The following is a 23,610-nucleotide window of genomic DNA, read 5'->3' as shown; positions in this document are numbered from 1 at the left end:
ATTGTCAACCTCACAGGTAGTCAGAAGTAAAATTAATGTCGCCCATCTGTACAGCTGTCCATCTAATAAATTGGCAAAGATTAGAACAATAACACATATTGAAAATAAGTGTAATGGGCACTGGGGGGTGGGGGTGGCATGCTAGCTAAAAGATTGAGATACGTATCAAAAACCCTTAGAAGAAACAAAAACTGTCAGTGTCTTCCGTTATGGTCATTATATAAATATAATGACTGTATAAATGTATCCTATGGAAGTCATCTGAATTTAGTGCTAGACTGGAAACATTTAGACACAAACATACTAATCATGGTATATTTTGAGTGTGTATGATTCATGTGTGTGTGTATGAACTTGGACACGTGTGCTGTGGCAGCCTTGGGTGTCACTTTTGCCCTACCGTCTTTGAGACAGGGTCTCTTTTGTCAGCGCATACACCAGACTAGCTGGCCCGTGAACTTCCAGGGTATTCACCTTCCATCCCTCCACAGGAGCAGTGGGATTTCATGTCCACACCACACCCAGCTTCTCGTGGGTTCTGGGGTCTCAAACTCCGGTCCTTTGGCTAGCACCTTACTCACTCGTCTCTCTAGCCCCATTGCAGAAGGTTTAATAGTGAATCTGGATATAATTTAAATGTTTAAAAATTAAAAAATACATAGATCATAGAACAACCATAAATTGAAACATTCAACACTTAAAATTGTATTAAGAAAATAATATTGTGAGATGAGAAGAGGGGAGATGAACGCACACTTCAGTCTGATCACATTTTAAATACACAGAGCTAGGAGTGGAGCACTGTGGGGGAGCGCTTGACTAGCATGTGGGAGCCCTGAGCTGGGTCCCCATTGCCTCACTGTTGCAAAATACATACATACATGCATACATACATACATACATACATACATACATACATGCATACAGAGATGGAAGGAAAAGGTTGAAAGGACATTCCAAGATATTAACAGATTTTTAAATGAATACTAATGAATTGCTTTGAAAATTTTTTACATTTTCAAAGCTTTTCTATATATGCCTTTTTGTTTTGGTTTGGTTTGGTTTGGGTTTTTTGGTTTTTCATGACAGGGTTTCTCTGGGTAGCTCTGGCTATCCTGAAACTTGCTCTGTAGACCAGGCTAGCCTGGAATTCAGAGATCCTTCTGGCTTTGTCCGAGTGCTGGCATTAAAGGTGTGTGCCACCACTGTCTGGCTTTTTAGTAAGAAAACAAAACTGTAAAAGCGAGAGAGGCAGACATTAGCCCTAGACAGTGTGATGTCCCTCTCCAACTATGTATTTTCCTCCTCTCCACAAAATGATCATCATCTGATTAATAGCTTCTCTCTTGTGTGTATGTGAGGGTGGTGTGCATGCGTTTGGGTGTGGGTGTGGAGATCAGAGGAACGTGGCTGTTGTTCCTCAGGCACTGTTGACCATGCCGGCCAGGTTGTTGTTGTTGTTGTTGTTTTTTAATGTGGGTTCTGGGGACTGAACTCAGGTCCTCATAACTGCAGGGTAAGCACTTAACTGAATGACTGAGCTATCTCCCTAGATCAGTGGTTCTCAACCTTCCTAACACTGTGACCCTCTAATACAGTTCCTCATGTTGTGGTGACCCCCAAACCATAAAATTCTTTTCATTGCTACTTCATAACTGTAATTTTGCTACTGTTACGAATCACAATGTAAATATCTGATATGCTACCCCTGTGAAAGGGCCAAATGATCCCCAATGGGTTGAGGACCACTACCCTATATGTTCCTTTCTCTTTAAAAATATTTTTAATTTATCTGTCTATTTATTTATTGTGTGTGTGTAGAGGTCAGAGGACAACTTGCAGAAATAGTTCTTTACTTCTACCATGTGGTCCCAGGGATCAAGTTCAGGCCATCTATTTGATGGCAAGCGCTTTCCAGCCAACCTCCCCTTCAATACAAAAGCAATGGGACCAGAGAGATGGCACGGTGGCTAAGAGCACATACCTTTGCAGAGGACCTGAGTGTAGTTCCCAGCACCCTATAGTGAAGCTCATAACGGCCTGTAACTCCAGCTCCAGGACCTCCCAAGCCACCTTCTGCTTTCACACTGCATACACGGCACACACACACACACACACACACACACACACACACACACACACACACACACAATCTTTAAGATAAAGGACTCATAAACCTTTTAAAAAGATTTAAAATAATAATATGAAATAAAGGACAACAATTTGATTTCCCTCTGACACCTCAGTGAGATTCTCTTATCTGAGGAGGAGGAATCATGAATGGATGTGTCAGGAGGACAGGAGCCTCTTAGGATCCCGAAGGGCTCAAAGGAACATTTAGGGTTAACTTGGGGGGAAAGGGCAGAGGCTGAGACTCAGGAGCACCGGAGGGGCGTGAACTCTTCCTCCCTCTGACCTTTCCTTCGAGGGGCTGGCAACTGAAGCTTTAGTTCAGTCACGTTACGAACTAGACTTGTGGGCTGGTCCAGCAGTGTAGCGGCAAGTATGTTTATACTGAGTGTAAGAACCACCAAAGTGAAAATCCCGACAGCCCAGGCCTGCACTCAAACAGAAATGACTGACGGATGCTGGAGTCCGTCGCTATCAGCATTCACTCTTCAGGCTGGATCCGGGTAAGCAACATTACTCTGCAGAAGCTAAGCTAAGTTCAGCCAAAATGTGGTGCTCGGAACTCTGAATTCATTCCACGGGCAATCCCACCGTCGGCTCAGATGTGGATGCTGCCTCCTAGCAGGCAGAGAGTCAGTTTGCTTAACCATTCTAATATCCTCGCCTCTAAAGCAGGAGGGGCATATGGTCGATGCTGTGTTTTTGTCGAATGGAGACTGTGCATAGGGCGCCTCATAGTGTTGCTCACTAATTTATGGGGTCGTTAGAGACACACAGAGGGGGCAGACGAAAACGTCACAGTCCATGTAGTACCTCTGTCTCTACACACCAGCAGCATCGTGTGCTTAGCTAGAGGAGAAAGCAGAGGAAGTAAATGCAGGGTCAGGTCAAGAGGAAAAGGCAAGGATGCCCAGGGCCTCAAGGTTACAGAGGCTTATCTAGGAGGAACACAGAGAAGCCATGATCAGGGACTGGATCATGTGGTAGACAGGGGCGGAAGTAATGCTGGGTTATTCTGTTACACTGACTTTGGCCCTGGCACCCAGACATCCATGTGGGCCCTACCAGGACATAAGTGACACTCAGAAGCCAAGAGCAGGGCCCAGGTTGAGTTTCATTTGTTGTTGAGTTTTATTTTGGTTTGTCTGTTTGTTTTTTTGAGTGATGATGGGGATGAGAGAGAGAGCATTTCAATTGTTTTTTCTTCTGTATGCTGTTCATTTCTCTTCTTGGAGATAGCCTCCAAAATATTACCCATGTGGTTTTTATACCACTTGGTAGTTTATTATCCTCAAAGCAGTCAATATTTCAATGTAGCCATGGAGCTCCTTTGTACACAACTGGTCATCCTGTTGGAATGGACCTGAAACAGATTAACTGGTCCACGACTTGGGCTGGACAGCTTCTGGGTTGCAGAGGAAAGACTCATTTGGTCAGTAGTGGCATGGGGGACCCCGCAGAAACGGTGGAGTTGATCACTTTGGTTGCATCTCTTCTGACTTTTGCATACGCATGTGGGAGCAGGAAGCATTTTCTGGTGTCTTTTTGGTAGCCTGTCAGGATACTGACCCCACTGCAGACAAGCTGGGACGTTTTTTTCAAGTTTTCCCAGTCAGTCATTTGGAGAGTTCAGAGCAGCCAGAGGGGAAGGGAGGTTCTTGGAGGGAATCTGAGGTCATCTGGGTAGAACAAACTGTTTGGCAGGCCACTGAGAAAAGCAGACTGTGCTCAGGAGCAGGAGGGAGAGACACAGGGACCCTGTGACACTCGGGAGCAGAGTGTGAAATCTCCCTAGGCAGTGAACAGCTGTGGTGGTACCAGCTGCGTCCCTTCCACAGCAGTGTGAGCAGAGGCACCCAACAGCTCTCCACCAGAAGCAGTGGCTCTCATGCTTGGCTCACCCCGCGCCCACCCTTACCAACCACCCCTCACCATCCACAGTGAACTGCTCAGTGTAACAGCCTTGGCTGTCCTGGAACTCACTCTGTAGACCAGGCTGGCCTTGAACTCACAGAGAACCACCTGCCTCCCCACCCACCCCCTCATCCACCTCCCATCTCCCACCCCAGTGCTGGGATTAAAGGCATGGTAGGTCAGTGAACTTCTTAAATGAAATAGTCATATATCATTCCCAGTTTTTAAAAAAAAGTCAATGTAATCTTAATTTAAAAGGGAAATAAAGGGAAAGTGGATTCTTTTTATTTCTTTACTTAATTTTGAGACAGGGTTTCTCTGTGCAGCAGTTAATTTTAGTTTATAAGTGATCAAGTAGAGCATCTTAAGCGGGAACAAAACAGAGCCAATAGTTAGGCATCCCTATCTGCGTGTAGAATCATGTGAATTCCACAGTGACCACTATTCATAAGCTCTAGCTAGAGATTTAAAGACAGACTGGCTGAAGTGTAATCCTAATTTTATCAATAAAAACCAGGAGTCAGATATTGGGGTAAAAACCTGAAAGGTCAGGAGTCAGAGGAGTTGAGAGAGATGCCAGGCAGCCACCGAGCAAGCAGTACGTATAGAAAATGAGATAACAAGCCATGAGCCACGTGGCAAAGCATAAATAGAAATATGGGGTAGTTTAAATGTATGAGTTAGCTAGTAACAAGCCTGAGCTATTGGCCGAGCATTTACAATTCATATTCAGCCTCTGAGTCAGTTATTTGGGACTGGGCAGTTGGGATGAGAAATGCCCATTTACATATGGTGCTCCATGTTGGGCACCAGATGAAGCATAATCCTAATTAATCTTATAAAAAAACCAAACAAACCAGGAGTCAGATATCACGGTAAAAACCTGAAAGATCAGAGAAGCAAGGGAGCTGCCAGTCACTTCCTACCTCTTCCATTCCTCAGTTCAAAAAGGGCCGAGATCCTGTCTCCGCCCCGCCCTACCACTTCCTGTTTCCTCTAGGTACAGACCTCCAGACCTCTATGGTTAACTAGTGGCTAGCTCTGCCCTCTGACTCCAAGCAAGCTTTATTTGTCAGAACACAAACAAAATGTCACACAACAGCTGCCAGTGTCCTCGGGCACATTGTTTTTAAAAGAGGTGGCAAGCTTTGGATAAAAAAGTTTCATCAATCTTTTCTTAAAAGGACAGATTCTCACACACACACAAAAAAAATTCTGACATTTATTTGGGAATAGTAGAACGCCGCAGGGGGATTGTAGGTGCGATAATCAACTATGGGCATGTTCAAAGGGCTTGAGGTAAAGGGGAGCCTTCAAAGGCAGAAGTGCGAGTCAACATCAGGCATTTTGAAACACTGTTCTGGCCACTGTGGTTGATAACAAGAGCGGCTCCCGTCAAGGCTGACAGTTGCTGGGCAAATGTCCTTGGGGAAGTACTTTTTCTACAAGGTTATTGTGACCTTTGTGCATGCTGTGGTCCTGGCCAACACGTGTGTGATGGCTGCTATCAGGAGACTGCATTTACGGACCTTCCTTTACAACATCCCAGCTTTGTTTTATTTTTCTTGTCATTAGGGTTGACACAATGATTCCTTTTTTGTTCTGACAACTTTTCTGTCTTTCCCAGTCGGAACAAGGCAGGTCTTTGAGTTCGAGGCCAGTCTGATCTACAGAGTGAGTTCCAGGACAGCCAAGGCTACACAGAGAGACCTTAATTCAAAACACACACACACACACACACACACACACACACACACACACACACACACACACACAAGACACCCCCCCCAAAAAAAAACTCTCCTCAAACATTATCATGTGAAATATCTTTGTTTATGTGAAAAATCCCTAATCCTTCCTCTAACTTTTTGAGATGCCCAGTATGTGTCTGTTATCTGCAGCACACATTGTTGCTTTTACATAACCGTAACTTAGTATCCCGCCTACATTTCACCTTACAATGAGTTTATAAGTAGGTAACCAGTTGTAAATCAAGGAGCACCTGTAATTGCTTTGTATGTACATATAAATTGGAGTTAAGGGCCAGGATCAGATAACTATAAGCAGGTTTTTTTTTTTCACCTCCATTAGAACCTACATTTCACCTACACAGAGCCTTTGAAGAGGGCAGTTCTGTGCTGAGTGGGACTGTCTCATATGGTATAATGCCAGTTGTCTGAATCCCAGGAAAGCCACTCACTATTGGACCCACAGATGTCTCCCCGTTTCCTGTCTTCACAGAGCAGCTGGGTCAGCCTCTCCCAGGCAGCGTCTCCATCCAGGCCTGGCTCATGTGTAGTCAGAGGACTCCGAGGGGCATCTCCGGTCACTGAGCTCCTCCTCCAGCATTTAGAGAGCTGATGACAGGTCCCGGAGTGCAGAGCTGTACCTCCCCTTGTTCCCTGGGATTCCAGGGGAGCTTTCTGTGTCCTTACGGCTCTGTCCTCCGAGAAAAGGCATGGAGTAACCCTGGTCTACAGAGGAGGATGGAGAAGAACCTAGACGGCCATTGTCCCCACCCTAGTAAGAATTGTACAGGCCTTACTTGGCCTTCAAACCATCATCGGGCAACCTAAAGGAATGTGTGTTTAGCCATATGTCAGTAGTGGCTCCCAGTATATGTACAAAAAGTATTCATGGCAGGGTGTAGATGGGGACTTTCCAACAGTTTCCCCCTTGGGCTGTAAGAAACCACTCTCTATGTTTCGTATGGGTTTTCCCCTGGAGACATTTGTTCTGGAAGTTGATGACCAACTGGAAAATTTTCACAGTTTAATGCAATTACTGACAACAAGATGGTGCTTTTAAAGGGCACATGCATGGTCTTCCCACATACAAAGAACGTGCTTTTTTCAAAGGGCACATGCATGGTCTTCCCACATACAAAGAACATTCTTTTCCTACAGAGATAAGGTTAGTGCAATTCTGACCTGGAGCTGGGAGTTTCTCCAGTCCCCTTTCATGTATTTTTCACGTTCTGTGATGGGTCAGGTACTGTTCTAAGCAGCTGGGAGACAGCACTAGACAAGACAAAATCTCTGCCCTCAGTGGCATCCGCCACTGCAGAGGGGAAAGCGTTTCGTGTCCAAATCATGCCTGCCTGCCGTGAGTGCAGTGGACGGCCAAGAGGAATGTTCTTAGGAGAGAACTCAGCAGACTCCGAAGAGGGAGAAGACAGAGGCGATGGAGAGAGGCAGGAGAAGCAGGCCGGGCTGCAGAGGACTGTCGGGAGAGGGTGACTCCCTCCCAGCTAGCCTCAGACATAGAGGGCAGGGGAGGGTGGGCCCCTGAAGCCTCAGACATAGAGGGCACTTAGATTTCACTTCCTATAAATAAAAGAACACTGAGGTTTTTGAGCCCACGAAATTCTTTGGAGTTTCCAAACTAAAACTGCATACCATAGTGTCTCTCTGAGGCTGAGGATTCATCTCCACTACTGGAATTATTAACGTTAAGACTCCAGGAAGGAGAAGACAAAGATTTTTTGATGGAATTGGCCACATACCCATGAGTGCCCCGATTTAAACCATGGCTCCAAGCATGAAAAATCTTCCTGGGGATTTACAGCTATAGCCCAGAGTTGGGTCTAGGTGAACTAAGACTGTCCCCGGAATGACATGGGTTGAGTGTGTGTTGAGGACCATCCTGGCAGAGAACTAGACAGGGAGGCGGTGGGCCCCTCCATCAGGCCTGTGCAGGCCTTCTGCATTAAGCAAACACCCCATTGTGCTCTCACCTGTTCCTTCTTGACTCTTGGGGTGTTCCTTTGTTTGTTCTCTGGTTTCTTAGCTGACTGGCTGGGGTTTTATTTATTTAAATTTTTTTATTGCCACTGTCACTGAAGTCTCGGATATGGGGACTTTAATCCCTTCCTGGGAAGAGAGCTACCTAGATTCTTAACTATTATGGAGAAGACCTCAGTATCCTGTTTAATCCGAAAGCCAAGAGGTCATCTTGAGACAAACAAACTTTTCCTCAATTCCGCATCGTCAGAGCAGGTTGCTATCGGTTGAGCAAACCCCCTGCAGCCTCTAGTGGATGAAGAAGGGAATGAGCCACAGGCTCTTTTCCTTTTGGTTTGCCTGTTTTCTTAGCTTCGTTTTATGGAAACGTTTCAAATACTGGAAAAACAGACAGTGGGAATTCACAGACCTATGGTGCATGCCTCTCTCAGTTTTGAGAACCATCGTCTCAGGACCACTTTGGTCTCATTTGAACCCCGACACACTTAGCCTCATTTCCCTATTACTTTGACACTAATCCAGACAAATCATTTCGTTCACAAATATCTTAATGTAAATCTCTAAAAAATGAAGGGTTCTTTGTAAAATATAACAATTGCAATAACACCTAGTCTAAAATCAGGGTTATTTTTAAATCATAACTAGCCAATCAAAATTCAAATTCTAGCTGCTTTGTATTTTTTAGTTTAGTTTTGTTTCTTTCTGTTTTTCTCAGGAGCCCACGCATTGTGCCCTTTCAGCTTCAGGCTTCCTTCTAGTTCTTTCTGAATTAGCTTCCTTCTTAAACCCCCTGCCCCCCTGCCCATGTCCGTCAATACAGCCAGTCCCAGCCCCATGGATCTTAAAATACCTCTCATCGAATCTCCTTGATTCAGAAGTAATCACATGTTCTCTCTGAACCTGTCACTGCACCAGGAACCCTCAAAGCTGTAATGAAGCGTGCTGGTTACTCGCTACCCCTGGAGTCAGGGTAGAGTTAACCCAAGTGATCTCTCCCCAAGTCTGAACTCCTTGCTCTAGTAGTAAAGGGATGCGGAACAGCTCGAGAGTAACAGGCAGGGCTGGAGAGATGGCTCAGCAGTTAAGAGCATGGGCTGCTCTTCAAAGCACCCAGGTTCGATTCCCAGCAACCACATGGTAGCTCACAACTGTCTGTCACTTCAGTTCCAGGGGGTCTGACACCCTCACACAGAGATACCTGCAGGCAAGATACTAATGCACATTTAAAAAAAAAAAGATTAATAGACTGTTTACCCTAGACACACTGTTTCAAAGGGCCCCCAAAGAGACAGCTAACCCGGTTCTAAAGCTGCCAAATCCAAACTCCTCATATGATAATCTGCTTCCTAGCCCGGCGTGGTGACGCAGGCCTTTAATCCCAGCACTCGGGAGGCAGAGACAGGAGGATCTCTGTGAGTTCCTAGAGAAACTCTGTCTCAGAAAACTGGGGGAAAAAGGATAGTCTGCTTCTTGCTGGTGAGATGGATCCCAACACAGAGTTGAAAGCAGCTGTCCCCTTCCTCAGAGAAGTAACAGAAAGGCTTTGCAGAGACAGCAAAGAATCAACTTCTAGTACATCCCAGAGGCATCTCCTGATACAGTTTTGCCTTCTGTTCCTGCTTTATTGGAGTCAGACTAGTAGGGAGCATTGGGGTTTTCTACCCTGCAGGGCTCCAGATTCGATTCTCACCCACTGGGCTGCAAAACGGGGGAGGGCTTTGTTTACAAAGCTCTGGTTTCCTTTGTCTACTAGTTACCAGAGTTTCTCTTTTCTGTCTGGTCAAACAGGACACCCCAACATTCTAAGTATTTTCTGATAATTGTGTACCATCAACATGTTCCTGGTCAATTATGGATTAATAGGGGACATCATAACTAGCATGCACTCCAAAGATTACCACCTTCTGTCCCCAGAGAGCCAGTACCAGCCTTTCCCCGACCTTAAACGATCTAATTGCAAATATAAGGGTCACATTCAAAACTCACATCTAGCACCAGTTACTGTATCACTTACAATGTCTGCATTGGCTTACTCAAAATAAAATGCGAACAAAGGTCGCTAAACAGGACAATGTGCAGGCCCAGCTCAGTCCCCAGCAAAGGGCATCATCCATGCTTTTTCTCCACCCCAATTCCCTGTTGTGTTCAGTTTCATACCCAGTGTGACCAAAGGATGAACATGGTAGGTCCAGCCCCTGCACCCTCACAGGTCACGCCCAGACTCCTCTCGTTTCCTTGCTTCAGATCTCATAGTGGGCCATCAGCGAAAAGAAATCTATCTGTAGGCTAAGTGTATGCCGGAGTCTGGGCTGCTGTGAATTGCTGTTCTGTTGATGCTATTGCTGTATACGCAGTGGGGTGAGAATGCCCTGGATCTGAGCGGGGCAGGGGTGGGGTGGGGGGAAGAGTCGTCACCAAGCAAAAGGCAAGGAATGGAGGTAGACCTGTAGCCCCCAGACTGCTAAAGCACAGCAGGCAAAGGGCTAGATAGCAAGCCCGTGTTTCAAAAATAAAACAAAAAGGCTTGGCTCTGTTTCCAAAACACAGTGAAATAGATTGCGAAATTTTCCTCAGGCAGGATTAGGCCAGTTTACATCTACAGGGAATGGAATACTGCACAATATGGTTTTAGATTTTCTTTCTCAGATCAGTTCCAAGTGATCAGCCCTTCATATAACTCTGCTGATAACTGTTCAGGCAAAGGATTACCTCTCAGTTCTGTTCTTTTAAACCAGGTAACTTTCCTATTTTAATATTTTGAGGGGAGCAGTATCAGGTTTCGAACCCAGGTCCTTTCGAAAGTCAGGCCAGTCCTCTGTGACTAAGTTGCATTCCTAAATGGATTCCTCTTACAGTAGATGCACATATGTAGCCTGGCAGTGTTTATCCCCCCTCCCCCTACCCCAAAAAATACTGTTAGAGGGTCATTCTATTGTGGAGGAAGGCACTTTGGGGGTTGAGAGAATGTAGAATTAGAAACATCTGTGCACTGTCAGGGTGCATACACGACACCTGGAGAGGTGGTCCTGGAAACACAATGTAACAGGCCCAAATTATTAAAAACTGAATGTTTTATGGGTGTCACTGTGGCATTGGCTTCCTAGGTGTTGATTTGGGGTGACACAGGATGGGTGGTCTTTACTGCTTTTCTAAGGTTGGTGAGACCTTCACTGTTGTTTCTTAGTTTTCTGTCTGGCATTGGCTTTTTATTTCTGTAAAATGACTATTGAGAACAGATTAGCAGGGAAGGTTCTCTGGAAAACAGCCCGTTCACAGTGTTGCTCGCGGTTGGCGCTTCTTATTTATTGTTTCAGGAACTGTCCATCTTAAGTTCTGTTCCAGTTTGCTTTCTGTTGGTGTGATAAAAACACTGACCGAAAATAACGTGGGAGGAGAGGGTTTATTTCAACTTACAAGTTATAATGAGATCATCATTAAGGGAAGCCAGGGCAGGAGCTCAAACCGGAAGCTGAAGGCAGGAACTGAAGCAGAGATCATGGAGGAGCGCTGTTTACCGACTTGCCGGCTTTCTTACACAGCATAGGCCTAGCTGCTTAGGGATGATACTGCCCGCAGTGGAGTGAGCGCCCCTGCATCACTTAGCAGTTACGAAAATACTGACTAGACATGGCCCCAGGCTGTTCGAATCAAGGCAGTCCTTCGGCTGATCTTCCCTTTCCCCAGGTGACTCTGGGCTTGTGTCAAGTTGACAACTGAAGCTGACTATGGCAAGCTTGGAAAGGAATGTTGTGTTTTGGTGGAATTTACAAGATTTCAAATCCACTATGTACTGAGCACCTACCAGGCCCTGGAAGCTGTATGAGATGCTGAGGAGATGGCAGAAAACAAGACAAGCAGGGTCCCAGCTCTCATGGAGCTTGAATTGTGGTGAAGAGAGACAGAGAGACAAATACAGTATCAAGTGATGACATACATTCTGCAAAGAGAAGGAGCAAGCCTGGGGGGGGGGGGGGTGGCGGTGGCTCACCCTTTAATCCCAGCACTCACTCGGGAGGCAGAGGCAGGTAATCGCTATGATTTCACAGCCAGCCTGGTCTACAAAGTGAGTTCCAGGACAGCCAGAGCTAGAGAGAAACCCTCTCTTGGAGAGGGAGAGAGAGAACAGAGATGGGACCTGGGCAGTTTTACTGACATCTAAACAGTGAGAAGGACCCAGGAGAGGAAGGCCCAGGTGAGAGGACTTGTGAGTATAAAGCTCACCAAGATGCAAATGAACTTGGTACAGTTAAGGAACAGAAAGGGTAAGGGGGTGCGGGGTGGGGGCGGGGGGATTAGCAAGAGGGTTTGAGCCGGGCTGTGGTGGTCATGCCTGAAATCCCAGCACTGTGTGGGTTGAGGGCAGAGGCAAGATTAGAGCAAGTTCAAAGCCAGCCTGGATGTCCAAGGGCTAGGAAAAGGCAGATCTTCTGGGCCCTGCGGTGGAGGCAGGGTGTCTGGGGGTTGTAAATGAGTGGAAGCTGTTGAGGGGCTTAAGCAGAGGAGCGTTATCTAATTCACATTCTGTCTTACATAATAATTCACCTCAAGTCCAGTCAGTATAGACTGCATTTACAGATTTCATTAAAGATGAAATAGACCTAAATTCTCTATACCTACTCCCTGGAGTTCTTGGGAGTTCCTGCCTTCTAAGTGACATGCTGCCTTCTTATCAACCTTTCACTAATGAGTAGAATAGCCACGGAAAGGGTGCATACTGAATAGTCTCTCTCTCCCTCCCCTTCTCTGCCCCCCTCCCCGTGTGTGTGTGTGTGTGTGTGTGTGTGTGTGTGTGTGTGTGTGTGTGTGTGTGTTTGGGGTACCTAACATAGTGAACTTCAAAATAACTCTGTAAATACGTAGACAAATCATCTCATTGCTCGTGTTCTTGTTTTAGACCCAGCTATAGTTAGACTTCCTCAAAGATTTCACTCAAGCATTTAAGTTTTGAGTTGACAGCATTTTCTGTTGCCCCAAGGGCTTTCAGACTGGCTGCCAGCCTCCGCCTCCGTTTGGCCTCGTGCCTCAGATCCCCGTTTGAACACCGCTTGTCCTCAAGGCCCTGCGTTAGGCAAGAAAGAGGTCCTGCATACCTTCAGACAGCGCCAGGCTAAGTCAAGGACCCTGGTCACTCACCCTTCCATGTCCACTTCTAGGAATTGTGCCCAGGGCCTAACTCGGATCTCAGGAAATCTGAGGTTACTACCTTTCAAACTTAGGGCTCCTCTGTCCAGCACTCCAATATCTGTACTTCTGGTGTTGGGATGGCGCCATCCTAAGCACCAGAGGAAGTTTAATATTCCTGGTCCCACTGCATCCTACAGGCCTCTCCTTCCCAGTCTTCATGGAAACCACCCCCTATGCTTTCTCATCAGATACTTGCCTAGGTAAGGGAGTGTCGGGTAACGTGTAGTCTCTGGGCAGTCCGAATCAGGACTCCACAGGCAGGGTTCACAGTGAAATTTCTGAAATATGCCACTGTTTTTCACTCTTTCAACTGAAGCCTTTTTCTCAGTCCTGTGGTATGTGTTGCCCAGATGTGTCAAGAGAATTGTGTGGATATTTTTTGCTACTCTATACATGACCCAAGGCTGCGAAATAGGGGGCTCTATTCCCTTGCCATACACCTCAGAAGAAATCTAAATCTCTCCTCTGCCCTCACTTTCTGTGTGCTTCTGTCCAAGACCTTCTTAAAGAGTTGGTCGTTGCCCTGTGAGTATGGAGAGGAGAGACAACACATTTGCTCTAGAGGGCGGTGCGTCTGCAGCCTGCCCTGTGTCTTTTATCCCGACTTAGACCCTAGTGGCATTTCCAAGCTTGCTAGCTGTGATGTGCCCAACCTGCACGCCTCACCAGGATCCTGACTTTCTCCCCGCACACTTGAATGTTCTCTGCAAATGAGGAAGGCTCACTTAGACTAATTCTCAGTGCACTCAAGGGCTTTTATTTCTCGAGTGACTCTTCTCAATATTGCTAAATGAAATAGTCAGAATTGAGAGTTGTGCTTTCAAATTGAATTCTTTTGAAGGAATCTCAAGTTCCAGGAGTAATTATTTTTGTAGTGGTGTCGAGGGGAAAAAAAAAAAGGTTGTTAACTGGAGAGAGGTACAGAGACCAACTCAGAGCATCCAGTGGTTCCGTTCTATCCTGAAGGAAGGCGAAACTTTTTAATTTGGTTTTTTTTTTTCTTTGCTTCTTAAGTAAAACCAATCTAGTTTCTTTTTCTATAGCAAAGGAGGAAGGACCAAATGAGAAATTAATCAGACAGGAAGTGAATACCACAGAAAGCTGCCTGCCTCCCTGACTCAGTGTGTCACCCTGAACAGGAGGCCAGAGCTTGTCCAAAATGGCTGCCCAGAAACAACCCCTCGCTTGTGTGAGAAGATGATGCCATTTTAAGGGACCGTTTTCTGTTATGGCTCATGTCTTGCTTGCTCTCTATCTGCCTGAGTCCCTGATCATGCCTGCCTTTTTAACGGTAAGAAAAACTGTATTCAAACTAAATTTCCTTCCTTTATCAGCAAAAGGGAAGAACTAAATGGTGTTTAATGGGCCATAGTATGTCGAGATAAAGCTGTTGAACTGTTCTGTAGAAAACCCTGTGGTTTATTCCTGCCGCCTGCTATGGTGATTGTGAGTGCTTCGGAACATGTTCGGAGCCAAGATGGAAGTGAGATTTTCTGTAGACTTTTTCCTGACCATTGGGCAAATTTGGATCCACATTAATTTCTTTCCCATTTTCCCATGAAATGGTGGCTTATGTCAGTTAACATGTCTGCTGTGAAAAGTCAAGTCAGCTCCAGAGAACTGCCTCTGAGTCTTCAGTTAGACCTGCCATAGGATGTTCTAAAGTATAAGCTAGTCACTGTCAGTTTCAAAGCAAGGCACCCCGCTCTGTACCTGCTGAGGCTGATGCTGTTGGGCTGCCACAGATGTGCTGTGTTCCAGGCTCAGGCATTGTTAGGAACATCTTGTTTTGTCTTTTAGAATAATTCAGTCGACACCAGAACAGCACAGAGGCAACTACTGATGTTAATCAGACTCAGTGCCATTTGTCGTAATTAATTTTAATATGGTTATATTAAATTATGTCAACTGTAAAATGTAACTCTAAATTTTAAAGCTGTGCACACAGAGACCAATGGAGCAGGATTAAGGAAATGTTTTCTATCAAAAAGAATCCTCTAGGCTGAGTTTGGAAAAAAAGCAATTTATGTTCCTTTTTCCCTCTGCAGAACTATAGAGTGACTTTTAAAACTAAGGAGGGTGCAGACGACTTTAGTCAGTAGGCACAAGAGTCTTCTTCACTAACTTAATGTGTAGCTGTTTGTAGAAATACAAGTGTAAATGAAGGCTACAGAGGAATTCTAGTTCAGAAAGTAGAGGGCTGCGTGTAGACTGTCTGGTAGAGTGGGGGTTGGGGTGGATTAGACTAAGAGGGGGAGGGGGAGGAGGGAGAAGTGGAGGAGGAGGAAAAGGAAGAGGAGCAGGAGGAGGAGGAGGAAGAGAAGGAGGAGGAAGAGACGGAGGAGGAAGAGGAACAAGGGAAGGTTTATGGCCTTGGGTTCACCTGAGAGTCGGTCTTAGAGTGTTTTGGGCTTCTCAGTGTTACGATTTAGCCTCACACACAGCATTTTGTTGGTTCTGATCTAGTCAAAACTCCTTTTCTATAGGTCTAAAGAGATTAAATGACTTGTCTAAACCACAGGCGGCTTTTCTGATGCCCTTTGCAAAGTTTATCTGGGGTTATTTGCCCAACTCTCCAAAGGCTCCATTTAAACTGTGGAGGGGGCACAGCCTGGAAGAACTGAGGTGACGTGTGGTCCCTGGGGCCAGCAGTAATCTCACTCTGTTGAGGAAATCAGATTCTAGCTCCGGCCTGTAAGCTGGAACTCCCCAGACCTATGCTCAGCATGTTAGAAGAGGTGAGCTGTTACGTTCCAGACCCATGAGGTCTGGGTAATGTTTTAATGAAGACATCATTTGTGTTAGAAGTTTCTTTAAACTTCTGTTGGAAGTGTAAAGTTCCTCTTTAAATTCTGATACATTTATCCCTTAAGGATTGGCTCAATTTTTTTTATCAATTTTTTTAGGCATGTGCCCCGTATTGAAAAGAACATTTACTTTGGACTGCCATAAATATATCTGTATTTTGTGACCTTAAGTTCTAAAAAGTAAAAGTGAAGCAAAACTAGAATAAGAAATACCTTAATAAGGATATTTTTCTGGGAAATGTAAAATGTGCTTTATTTTTATTTATTTGTGTATGTGTATGTGTGTGTGTGTGTGTGTGTGTGTGTGTGTGTGTGTGTGTGTATGCACGTACACATGAGTGTCTTTGTGAGTTTATGTGCATCATGTGTGTGCAGGTGCCTGCTGAGGCAAGAGAGTATAGGATCCCCTGGAATTGGAGTTACAAGCAGCTGTGATATGGGTGCTGGGAACCGAACTCAGGTCCTGTGGAAGAGCAGTAAGACATCTTAACCACTGGGCCGTCTCTCCAGCCCCCAAGACTGAATTATACATGTGTCTCTTCATCTCCTTTGTGATTCAGTGGTGGCATGTGCACATGGGGGCTAAGGTTTCACACTCACTCGTCACTTAGTGTGTGATTTGTCCTTTACTTTTGCTTTTCCTTTATTATTAGTTTTTAACTTTTAACAAATGGCTAATTAAACCCTGCCTCATTTAACTCATAAATAACCCTAATTAAGTAGGTACCATTATGTCCATCCACAGTGGAAACTGGACTTAGGCAGGCTAAGTCGTTTGCCCAGGGCCACCTGACTGCTGAGTGTGGAGGAAATTTTCTGGATTCCAAGAGCATTTTCCACCTGCATAGCCGGGACTCACATGATAAGTTGTACAGTTGGTTTCCAGGTCCTGAGAATCAGGGGTTACAACATGTTTTGTTTTAATTATCATAGTAACATTAAACATGCTTCAGATGATTAATCACAAGTAAAATATTTTCCTTTCTAAGTATTTTGACCTTTTTAGAAATAAATCTGGTGGCATTTCAGCACATATTACAAGGCTATGTTGACCCGAGTGCTCTGTGTGTGTGTGTGTGTGTGTGTGTGTGTGTGTGTGTGTGTGTGTACTGCAGGTTGGAGGCAGAGATTAATCCTCTTGGGAATACTAAATATGGTGCTGAGGATTTAGGGAAACTTCAGCTTGGAGCTTCGAGCCCCTTAAAGAAGGCACTAGTAAAGGATGCAAGACAGTGGGAAGAAAATGAGTTTCACTTACACGCGAGAAGTAAAGATTCCCGGCCCTTATCCCGTAAGTTAAATCAGAGGTAGCTGAGTCACCAGCTAAACATCATGGTCTTACTTTTAGAAAGGTTTGGGATGCCTATAATTTCTGTTAATTTTTAGATATGTAACATAGTGGATTAAAATGTAAACTTCATGGTAACCTCTGTTTCTCCTGCAGTCTCTATTGCCATGAAATTGTGAGTCTGTGTCCCAGGTCGGTCTCCGTGTTGCTCTGGAGAGTGCTTCCGGGGCCACATGCTAGCAAGCACCCTACCAGCACCCTGTAGCCTCAGCCCTAAACCACCTCTTTATCTAGAACTCTGAATGAAGCGTGTCTGAGTTAACCGGGGCCTTCCAAGTGCAGCCGGCACAACCGGCTACCATGAGAACGAAAACAGCCCTAGACATCACTGAAGCTCTTGTTTCAAATGAGCAGCTGAGCAGAGAACAAGTGCAGGGGACCGTGGAGGATTCTGGGCGCAGCCCTTGTGGGTTCCACACTGGACACAATTAGGGGCAAACCTTCAGTTCAGGAGGGGTGAAGTAGCCAACAGTAATAACGACAAGCCTGTCTACACGGGTTTTAAGTCTCTAAAATGGCCATAGAGGATACCAAGTGTGTGTTGGGGGGGAGGGGAAGAGCAGATGTTGCCTAGCAACTGGTGTCATAAAATAGAAACTACAGGCAACTGCACCTGTGAAAAGATTGTGTTAAAGAAACAGGATGACTGTGGTTTACTGTGAGCATCAGTTTTCCCGTTGAGCTCTTTTACAGGAAGTTGAAGAACAAAGCCAAATTCACCTTAATTAGTTTTAATGGTTTTCAGGTCTTAAAGACATCCAACTCAGTTTGCATTGTGGAGTCTCTAAAGGATAAAATCAAGAAGAATTTTTCCAGTAGGGATCTCAAAACTCTGAGCTTTTAAAAAATTCATGATTTTAGCAGCAATTTCATATTACTCAATAAGTTTATGTGCCTTTGAGTAGATCCATAGCTTCTGGAGTGAATGCCCTTACATTTATTTATTTTTATGGTTGTAATAACAATGCAAATTTAAGACCCCTGACTTATTTAAACATTAGTGAGTTATATGTATTCTAAAACTTCTTGTATTAATATCTTGGCCGAACATGGCGGGGGAGGAAGGGAGGGAGAGAAGGGGAGAGAGGGAGAGAGAGAGAACACATTTCCCCAGCCTGAGAGAGGGGTGGATAGATGCCCAGGCATACATACATACATGTATTTATAAGCTAGAAGGATATACATCAAAATAAGAACCATTTCTGAGTGTTAATTTTACCCCAGCTCCGTTTTAATCTAAAAGTTAATTATTATTGAATGCTTTTTTTCTGAGGACAAACAGAACTTTTGGTCTATTTCTGGGTTGCCTCCTATTTTCCACAATGTTCCCCCTTGGAATCAGGGGAGAAAAATAACAAAACTAAGTTGGAAGGGAGCCAGGAGCACACAAGCAATCATGGAAATAAATTAAGGGCGCTATATATAAACTGTTATTGGACTTAAATTATAGAAAGAATGTAAAAATACCAAGGGCAAGAGAGCAGTTGGACCTTCAGGTCTGTTGCCTTGTTTCTGAGACACCCTCCCCCATCCTCCCACACTTAGGGCACACAAAGCACCCAGCTGTTTGAACCCTTTTGTGGCATAAGGGCTACTTTCCTCTGTTCTGTTTTATGTGGCATAGTGTTTAAGGGCAACTTCTGGCAACGTTTACAGAGCAAGATGCTCTGAGTTTTCAAACAGCCCCCAGCCGTAGGAAAAAAAAATGGATAAAGCCACTTCCGGTCTTCTCTAATGGAACCCCACCCCCACCCCCAGGGTTAGAACGCCCCCTTCCGACGACTGTGGTGCTCCCAGTGAGTTTATTGGAAATCCTCCCTTTAGATTATTTAGTGGTGTGGGCCTCAAAGAGTCAACTACAGAGTGAATTCTTAATTAGCTTTAGACTAAGAAGCATCTTATTTCGATGACCAGCAAATTCTCTCATTCATTCATTCAAAATCAGTCATTTTATGTTCCGGGATAATTCTGTCTTCCTAGCGTATTGGAGAAGTTGTGAGTTTCCTGGGGCAAATCTGTGGTTGAGCCTCTCTAGAAAAGGGAGTGGGCTAGCAATTCTTTCATTCATGGTATTCTTCATAATCAGCGCTGCATAGTTAACAAATGGGTCCCAGCTGTGAGATACCCAGGTGCTCCAGGATCAGGGTGTGCTGTCCAGTGCAGCATTGAACCATGGCATTGTACTTCTAAAATACTCACTTGGTTTGGGTCACCCAAATTCACAAGTGCCTGATTCCATCTGTGGACCCTGTGGGTGTGATGATCCAGACAGGAATGCTGGTCCCTTAGGGTCTATGCCCTGGTGCCAGGGTCCCCCAGGAAGGTCAACTCTAACACATGTAGGCTGTAGAAGACACTGGAAAGCCCTGTTTTTCAAGGTCTTGGGGTTTTAATTCACTCAGGAAGTCCCAGGCTGCCATAAAAAGTCTCAGCAGTTGACACTAGCAAGCCCCTCTGAGATACATACATTCTTTGCCCAAGCCTCATAGCACACTAGGTGTACTGTGAGCCATTCCAGTGACAAGCACTGGGTCTGCTCATGTAATCCCTGCTCCTTACTTTATGTCACTGGGGAGACCTGGTGGAGTCCATAGTCTGGTAAGAAGACAGCCAAGATGTGGGCCTGGCAGTGAGCCCAGCCTGGGGAGACACAAAATTGGTCTTCTTTGATCCATGTGGTGAGTGATGTGCCAAGACTGGCATCTGGGATTTCTGGGATTTGAAAAAAGCTCCCTTAAGGCTCAGCCTGGAAGGGTCCAGACCATGCTTAGACGCTAGTCAGCTAAAGAGCAAAAGTACATGGCAGCAGCCTTTTAGCAGTGAGGTGAGCGTGGGGATAGTTCATCTGGAGCCGCAGAGATGTCCTAGTCTACGACAGTTGCTTACTTCAAAGGATTCCAGCCTAGGTACCAAACAAGCTTTACCAAAAAACTGCTTCAGCCGGGCGGTGGTGGCGCACGACTTTAATCCCAGCACTCGGGAGGCAGAGGCAGGCGGAGCTTTGTGAGTTCGAGGCCAGCCTGGTCTACAGAGTGAGATCCAGAAAAGGCACAAAGCTACACAGAGAAACCCTGTCTCAAAAAACCAAAACAAACAAACAAACAAAAAAAAAAACAACTGCTTCAAATGGCAGGGAGCAGGGTGGTGTAGTCCAGTGGGAGAGCAGGGAGCAGGGCAGTGTAGCCCAATGGGAGAGCAGAGACCAAAAGGACATGATTCTAATGAACGAACTTGGGGATTTCTAGTGAGGGACTCAGTTTTTCTAGGTCTTGGAATTCCTGGCTGTAAGATGAACGCAGCTGAGCTAGCTTGCAGTGTTGTTGAAGTTAGTAACTGAGTAAATAACCTGGAAAATACACTCGCCGCCCTACTCCCCCCAGGGTCTCCCTGCAGCTCTGGCTAACGGGGTAGCGGGGGAGCTTGCTGTGTAGACCAGACTCACTGTGTAGGCTTCAGACTTGCCATGGTTCTCCTGAGTCTGCCTCCGCAGTACTTGGATTGCAGGGGTGCCCCACCACACTGGCTAAGTTCCATTTCATAGTTAGCTCCCTTTGAAGGGAATGAGTCCCAGATGTCTTCAGCCTTGTTTAGGAGCAGGTGTGAGGAATCTAGCAATGTTGTTCACAGGAAGCAAGCTGTCCACAGTATTTCAATGGATGGCTTGTTTCAAGGCGTAAATTTTCCACATCAACTTTTTAGTGGTTGAGCTAAATTAATATTTAAGCTCTAAGAAATTGTTTTCTGCACTTGGGGGAGACTATTGAGAATAAAGGCAAATAATTCCTGTGTTTGGAATTTGGGCATATGTTGTATAGAACTCAGGTGGCTGGTGTCCCAGGCTGCTCACTGGCTTAAAGCACAAACTGTGTAATAAAGATTCTTCAATTTTAATGCTTTTGACCCATCTAGGGATTTTTTTGTTTTTTATTTTTCGAGACAAAGTTTCTCTATTTAGGCCTGCCTGTCCTGGAACTCGCTCTGTAGACCAGGCTGGCCTCAAACTTACAGAGATCCACCTGCCTCTGCCTCCTGAGTGCTGGGATTAAAGATGTGCGCCGCTGCCGCCACCACCCCCACCGGGCAACCACCTAGAGGGATTTTACTAAAATGTTGGACCCGATTCAAGGGGAGCTGGAAGGTGGGAGAGCAGGAAATATTTTATGCAAATAAGTGAGGGAGAGGATGTACTCCTTGAAATGTGTTTGACCAGACTGGGATTCATTTTCAGTAGCTTCCAGAAAATCTTCCTGCTTCTGCAGGCACAGACTTGGAGCCGCCCTGTTCCCCTGTGGCCTGCAGCGCGGGACAGTCGTGGTACTGGGCGTGACTTTCAGTGTCCCTGCACCTCCTTTCACCCCTCCTCTCCCACCACGGTCCCCCGAGACAGTCCTGCTTGAGCGATGAGGGAAGACTAGTACGTCCCATCCCCTTCGAAAAGGTGGCCCGTGTCACTGCGGCAGAATAGGAGGGAGGTTCGGACCGACATTACTGAATGAGCTAATGCACCGATGTGTTTTGTTTTTACAGATTTATCCACAAGACTGTTGAAATTTTAACTGTCCAAGATGCCTGTCCCTCCCCCGCCAGCACCGCCGCCACCACCAACATTTGCTCTCGTAAGTACCTTTGCTCTATTTACTTTTTCTTAGAAAAGGGGAAAAAAATCCCTAGAAAGGGTCTTGCTGCATAGTCCAAGCTGGTCTGCGACTTCTGTCTGCACCTCCCAAGAGCTGGGATTATTTATGGAGCGTGCACAGTGGCTTTCCCCCTTCGCGCTGTGCATGATGACCAAACAAAGTCAAACCCTGGCATGTAGTTGTGCCGTAAGTGCATCGGCATTCTGGCATACGTCTACTATAGAAGGCTTTGCCAGGGCCCAGTCTTTTCTGAGGTTAGAACCTAGTTGAGACCTCTCGAAGCCAGGCAACACAAAGGATATGTTTGGTCAAGGTCTCCTGGGATGCAGGCTGGGGAGTCTGGAGTATGGATCATTAGGCTTCCTCTACCAGGCACCCCAAGGTACATGGGATAGTTTAAAACAAGGCTTTTCAGGACGGCTCTGAAGCAGTAGGCCCCGTTTCTCCATTCAGATAAACTCAGTGCCTAGCCAGTCCCTTTTGAGGGTGCAGATCCAGAAGTGAGGGCCCTCTGCAATGTGTCCGCGTCTTCCGGTCTCACTCCTTTCGTCCTCTCCACCGTCTCCCCTTTCTTCACACTCTGTTCTCAACGGAGCTATCCCCATCTCCACCACCACCTTCCCACACTCTCTCCTACCCCACTTAAACCTGTCCTGTGTCTGGATGATCCCTTCCCAAAAGAATGTCGTCGCTGGACGCCTGGTCCTTTGATGAGCCTGTCGTGGAATTTAGTGCGTCCTCTTTCAGGAAGACCCCAAGATACACTTCATCCCAAAGGCCCCGCCACCATGGGAGCCTTGCTGCTTGGGAGCCGCACACTGATGACCCATGCCTTTATTTCTTATATGGGGAAACTGAGGCTTGAGAAGAAAAAGTCCCTTGCTCCAGGTTCCCATGGGACACATTTCTATAACTCCTCTGAGTCTCCAGCCCACTAACAATTGATCCCTCAGCTTCCTGAGAGAGTCTCTTAGGGCAAAAAGGCAGAAATTGTGTTTAAGCATTTAGAAATATTTATAGCAATTTCATGCGAGTTAGGTTTATTCTAAGGTAGGGTTTATGCATCTTTTTAACCATTTGTTTTTATAATAATTTATTTTTCTTTTTATAAGAGTGTCAGTCCATGAAATTTTAAGCAGCCCTTGTGTGGATTAATTAGAAAACACTCTTAGCTGACTAATGTGGAAAGATTAGTTTATCTGTATTTCTCCCAAAATGTGAGTTGCCTATCATTATTAATTGGCACATGAGTTAAGTTTTAGAATGCTAATGCTGATATATTTATTTTAATATGTGTTCTAAAAATTTATGATTGGCACATTAAAGCCAGGGGCTGGTTTAAAAGCCAGTGATTTCATTGAAAAGAAAGCGTTCATTAAAAAAACAGTACAGAAAATAATATAGTGAATGAATTTAAGGAAAATATTAAATAAGTAACACAGTTAGCATGAGGAGATTTTGAAAACCTTGAATGTTGATTCTAAAGGATTAAAGGTTGAAGGTAGATGTGGTGGCTCACCTGTAATCCAAACTCCAGAGACTGAGGCAGGAGATTGATTAGAGACCAACCAGGGATGCAAACACAGAACTCACAAGATCCAGGCAGAAGGAAAGGGGGATTGGTGGCCATCGGGGGACACTGACCCAGCTGAGCAATGCAATTAAGGGTCCTGGTCTGCCGCATGAGAGAGGTGGCACCCAAGGAGGTCAGGCGACAAGAAATCTTCAAGTCGAGCAGGAAGCCACTGTTGAAGGCTGATGACACATCAGTTAATCTCTGGGCCTGAGCTGATTTTCATTCTTAAAATGAAGGGACCAGGTGGTCCCTCCATGGTGTTTCAGGTGTA

The 23,610-nt window shown here is 45.5% G+C and overlaps 1 protein-coding gene across 7 annotated transcripts in view; it reads left to right on the top strand.

Moving 5' to 3' along the window:
* The window catches only part of Wipf1 (WAS/WASL interacting protein family member 1), a 114,062-nt gene that overhangs the window by 68,714 nt on the left and 21,738 nt on the right, over positions 1 to 23,610 (top strand). For 6 of the 7 annotated variants that reach the window (XM_052723596.1, XM_052723594.1, XM_052723593.1 and 3 more), the window contains one exon: positions 21,654 to 21,742. In XM_052723596.1, coding sequence (XP_052579556.1) covers positions 21,692 to 21,742 — 51 coding nt within the window. In that variant the 5' untranslated portion in view covers positions 21,654 to 21,691. Of the gene's footprint in view, positions 1 to 14,110; positions 14,263 to 21,653; positions 21,743 to 23,610 lie in introns of all 7 variants that reach the window. The other variant, XM_052723595.1, reaches the window with a different exon arrangement.

Source organism: Peromyscus californicus, unplaced genomic scaffold, assembly GCF_007827085.1.
Source record: "Peromyscus californicus insignis strain IS unplaced genomic scaffold, ASM782708v3 Scaffold_7__1_contigs__length_154581171, whole genome shotgun sequence".
NCBI lineage: Eukaryota > Metazoa > Chordata > Mammalia > Rodentia > Cricetidae > Peromyscus > Peromyscus californicus.
This window is presented reverse-complemented; position numbering and strand designations above follow the sequence as displayed.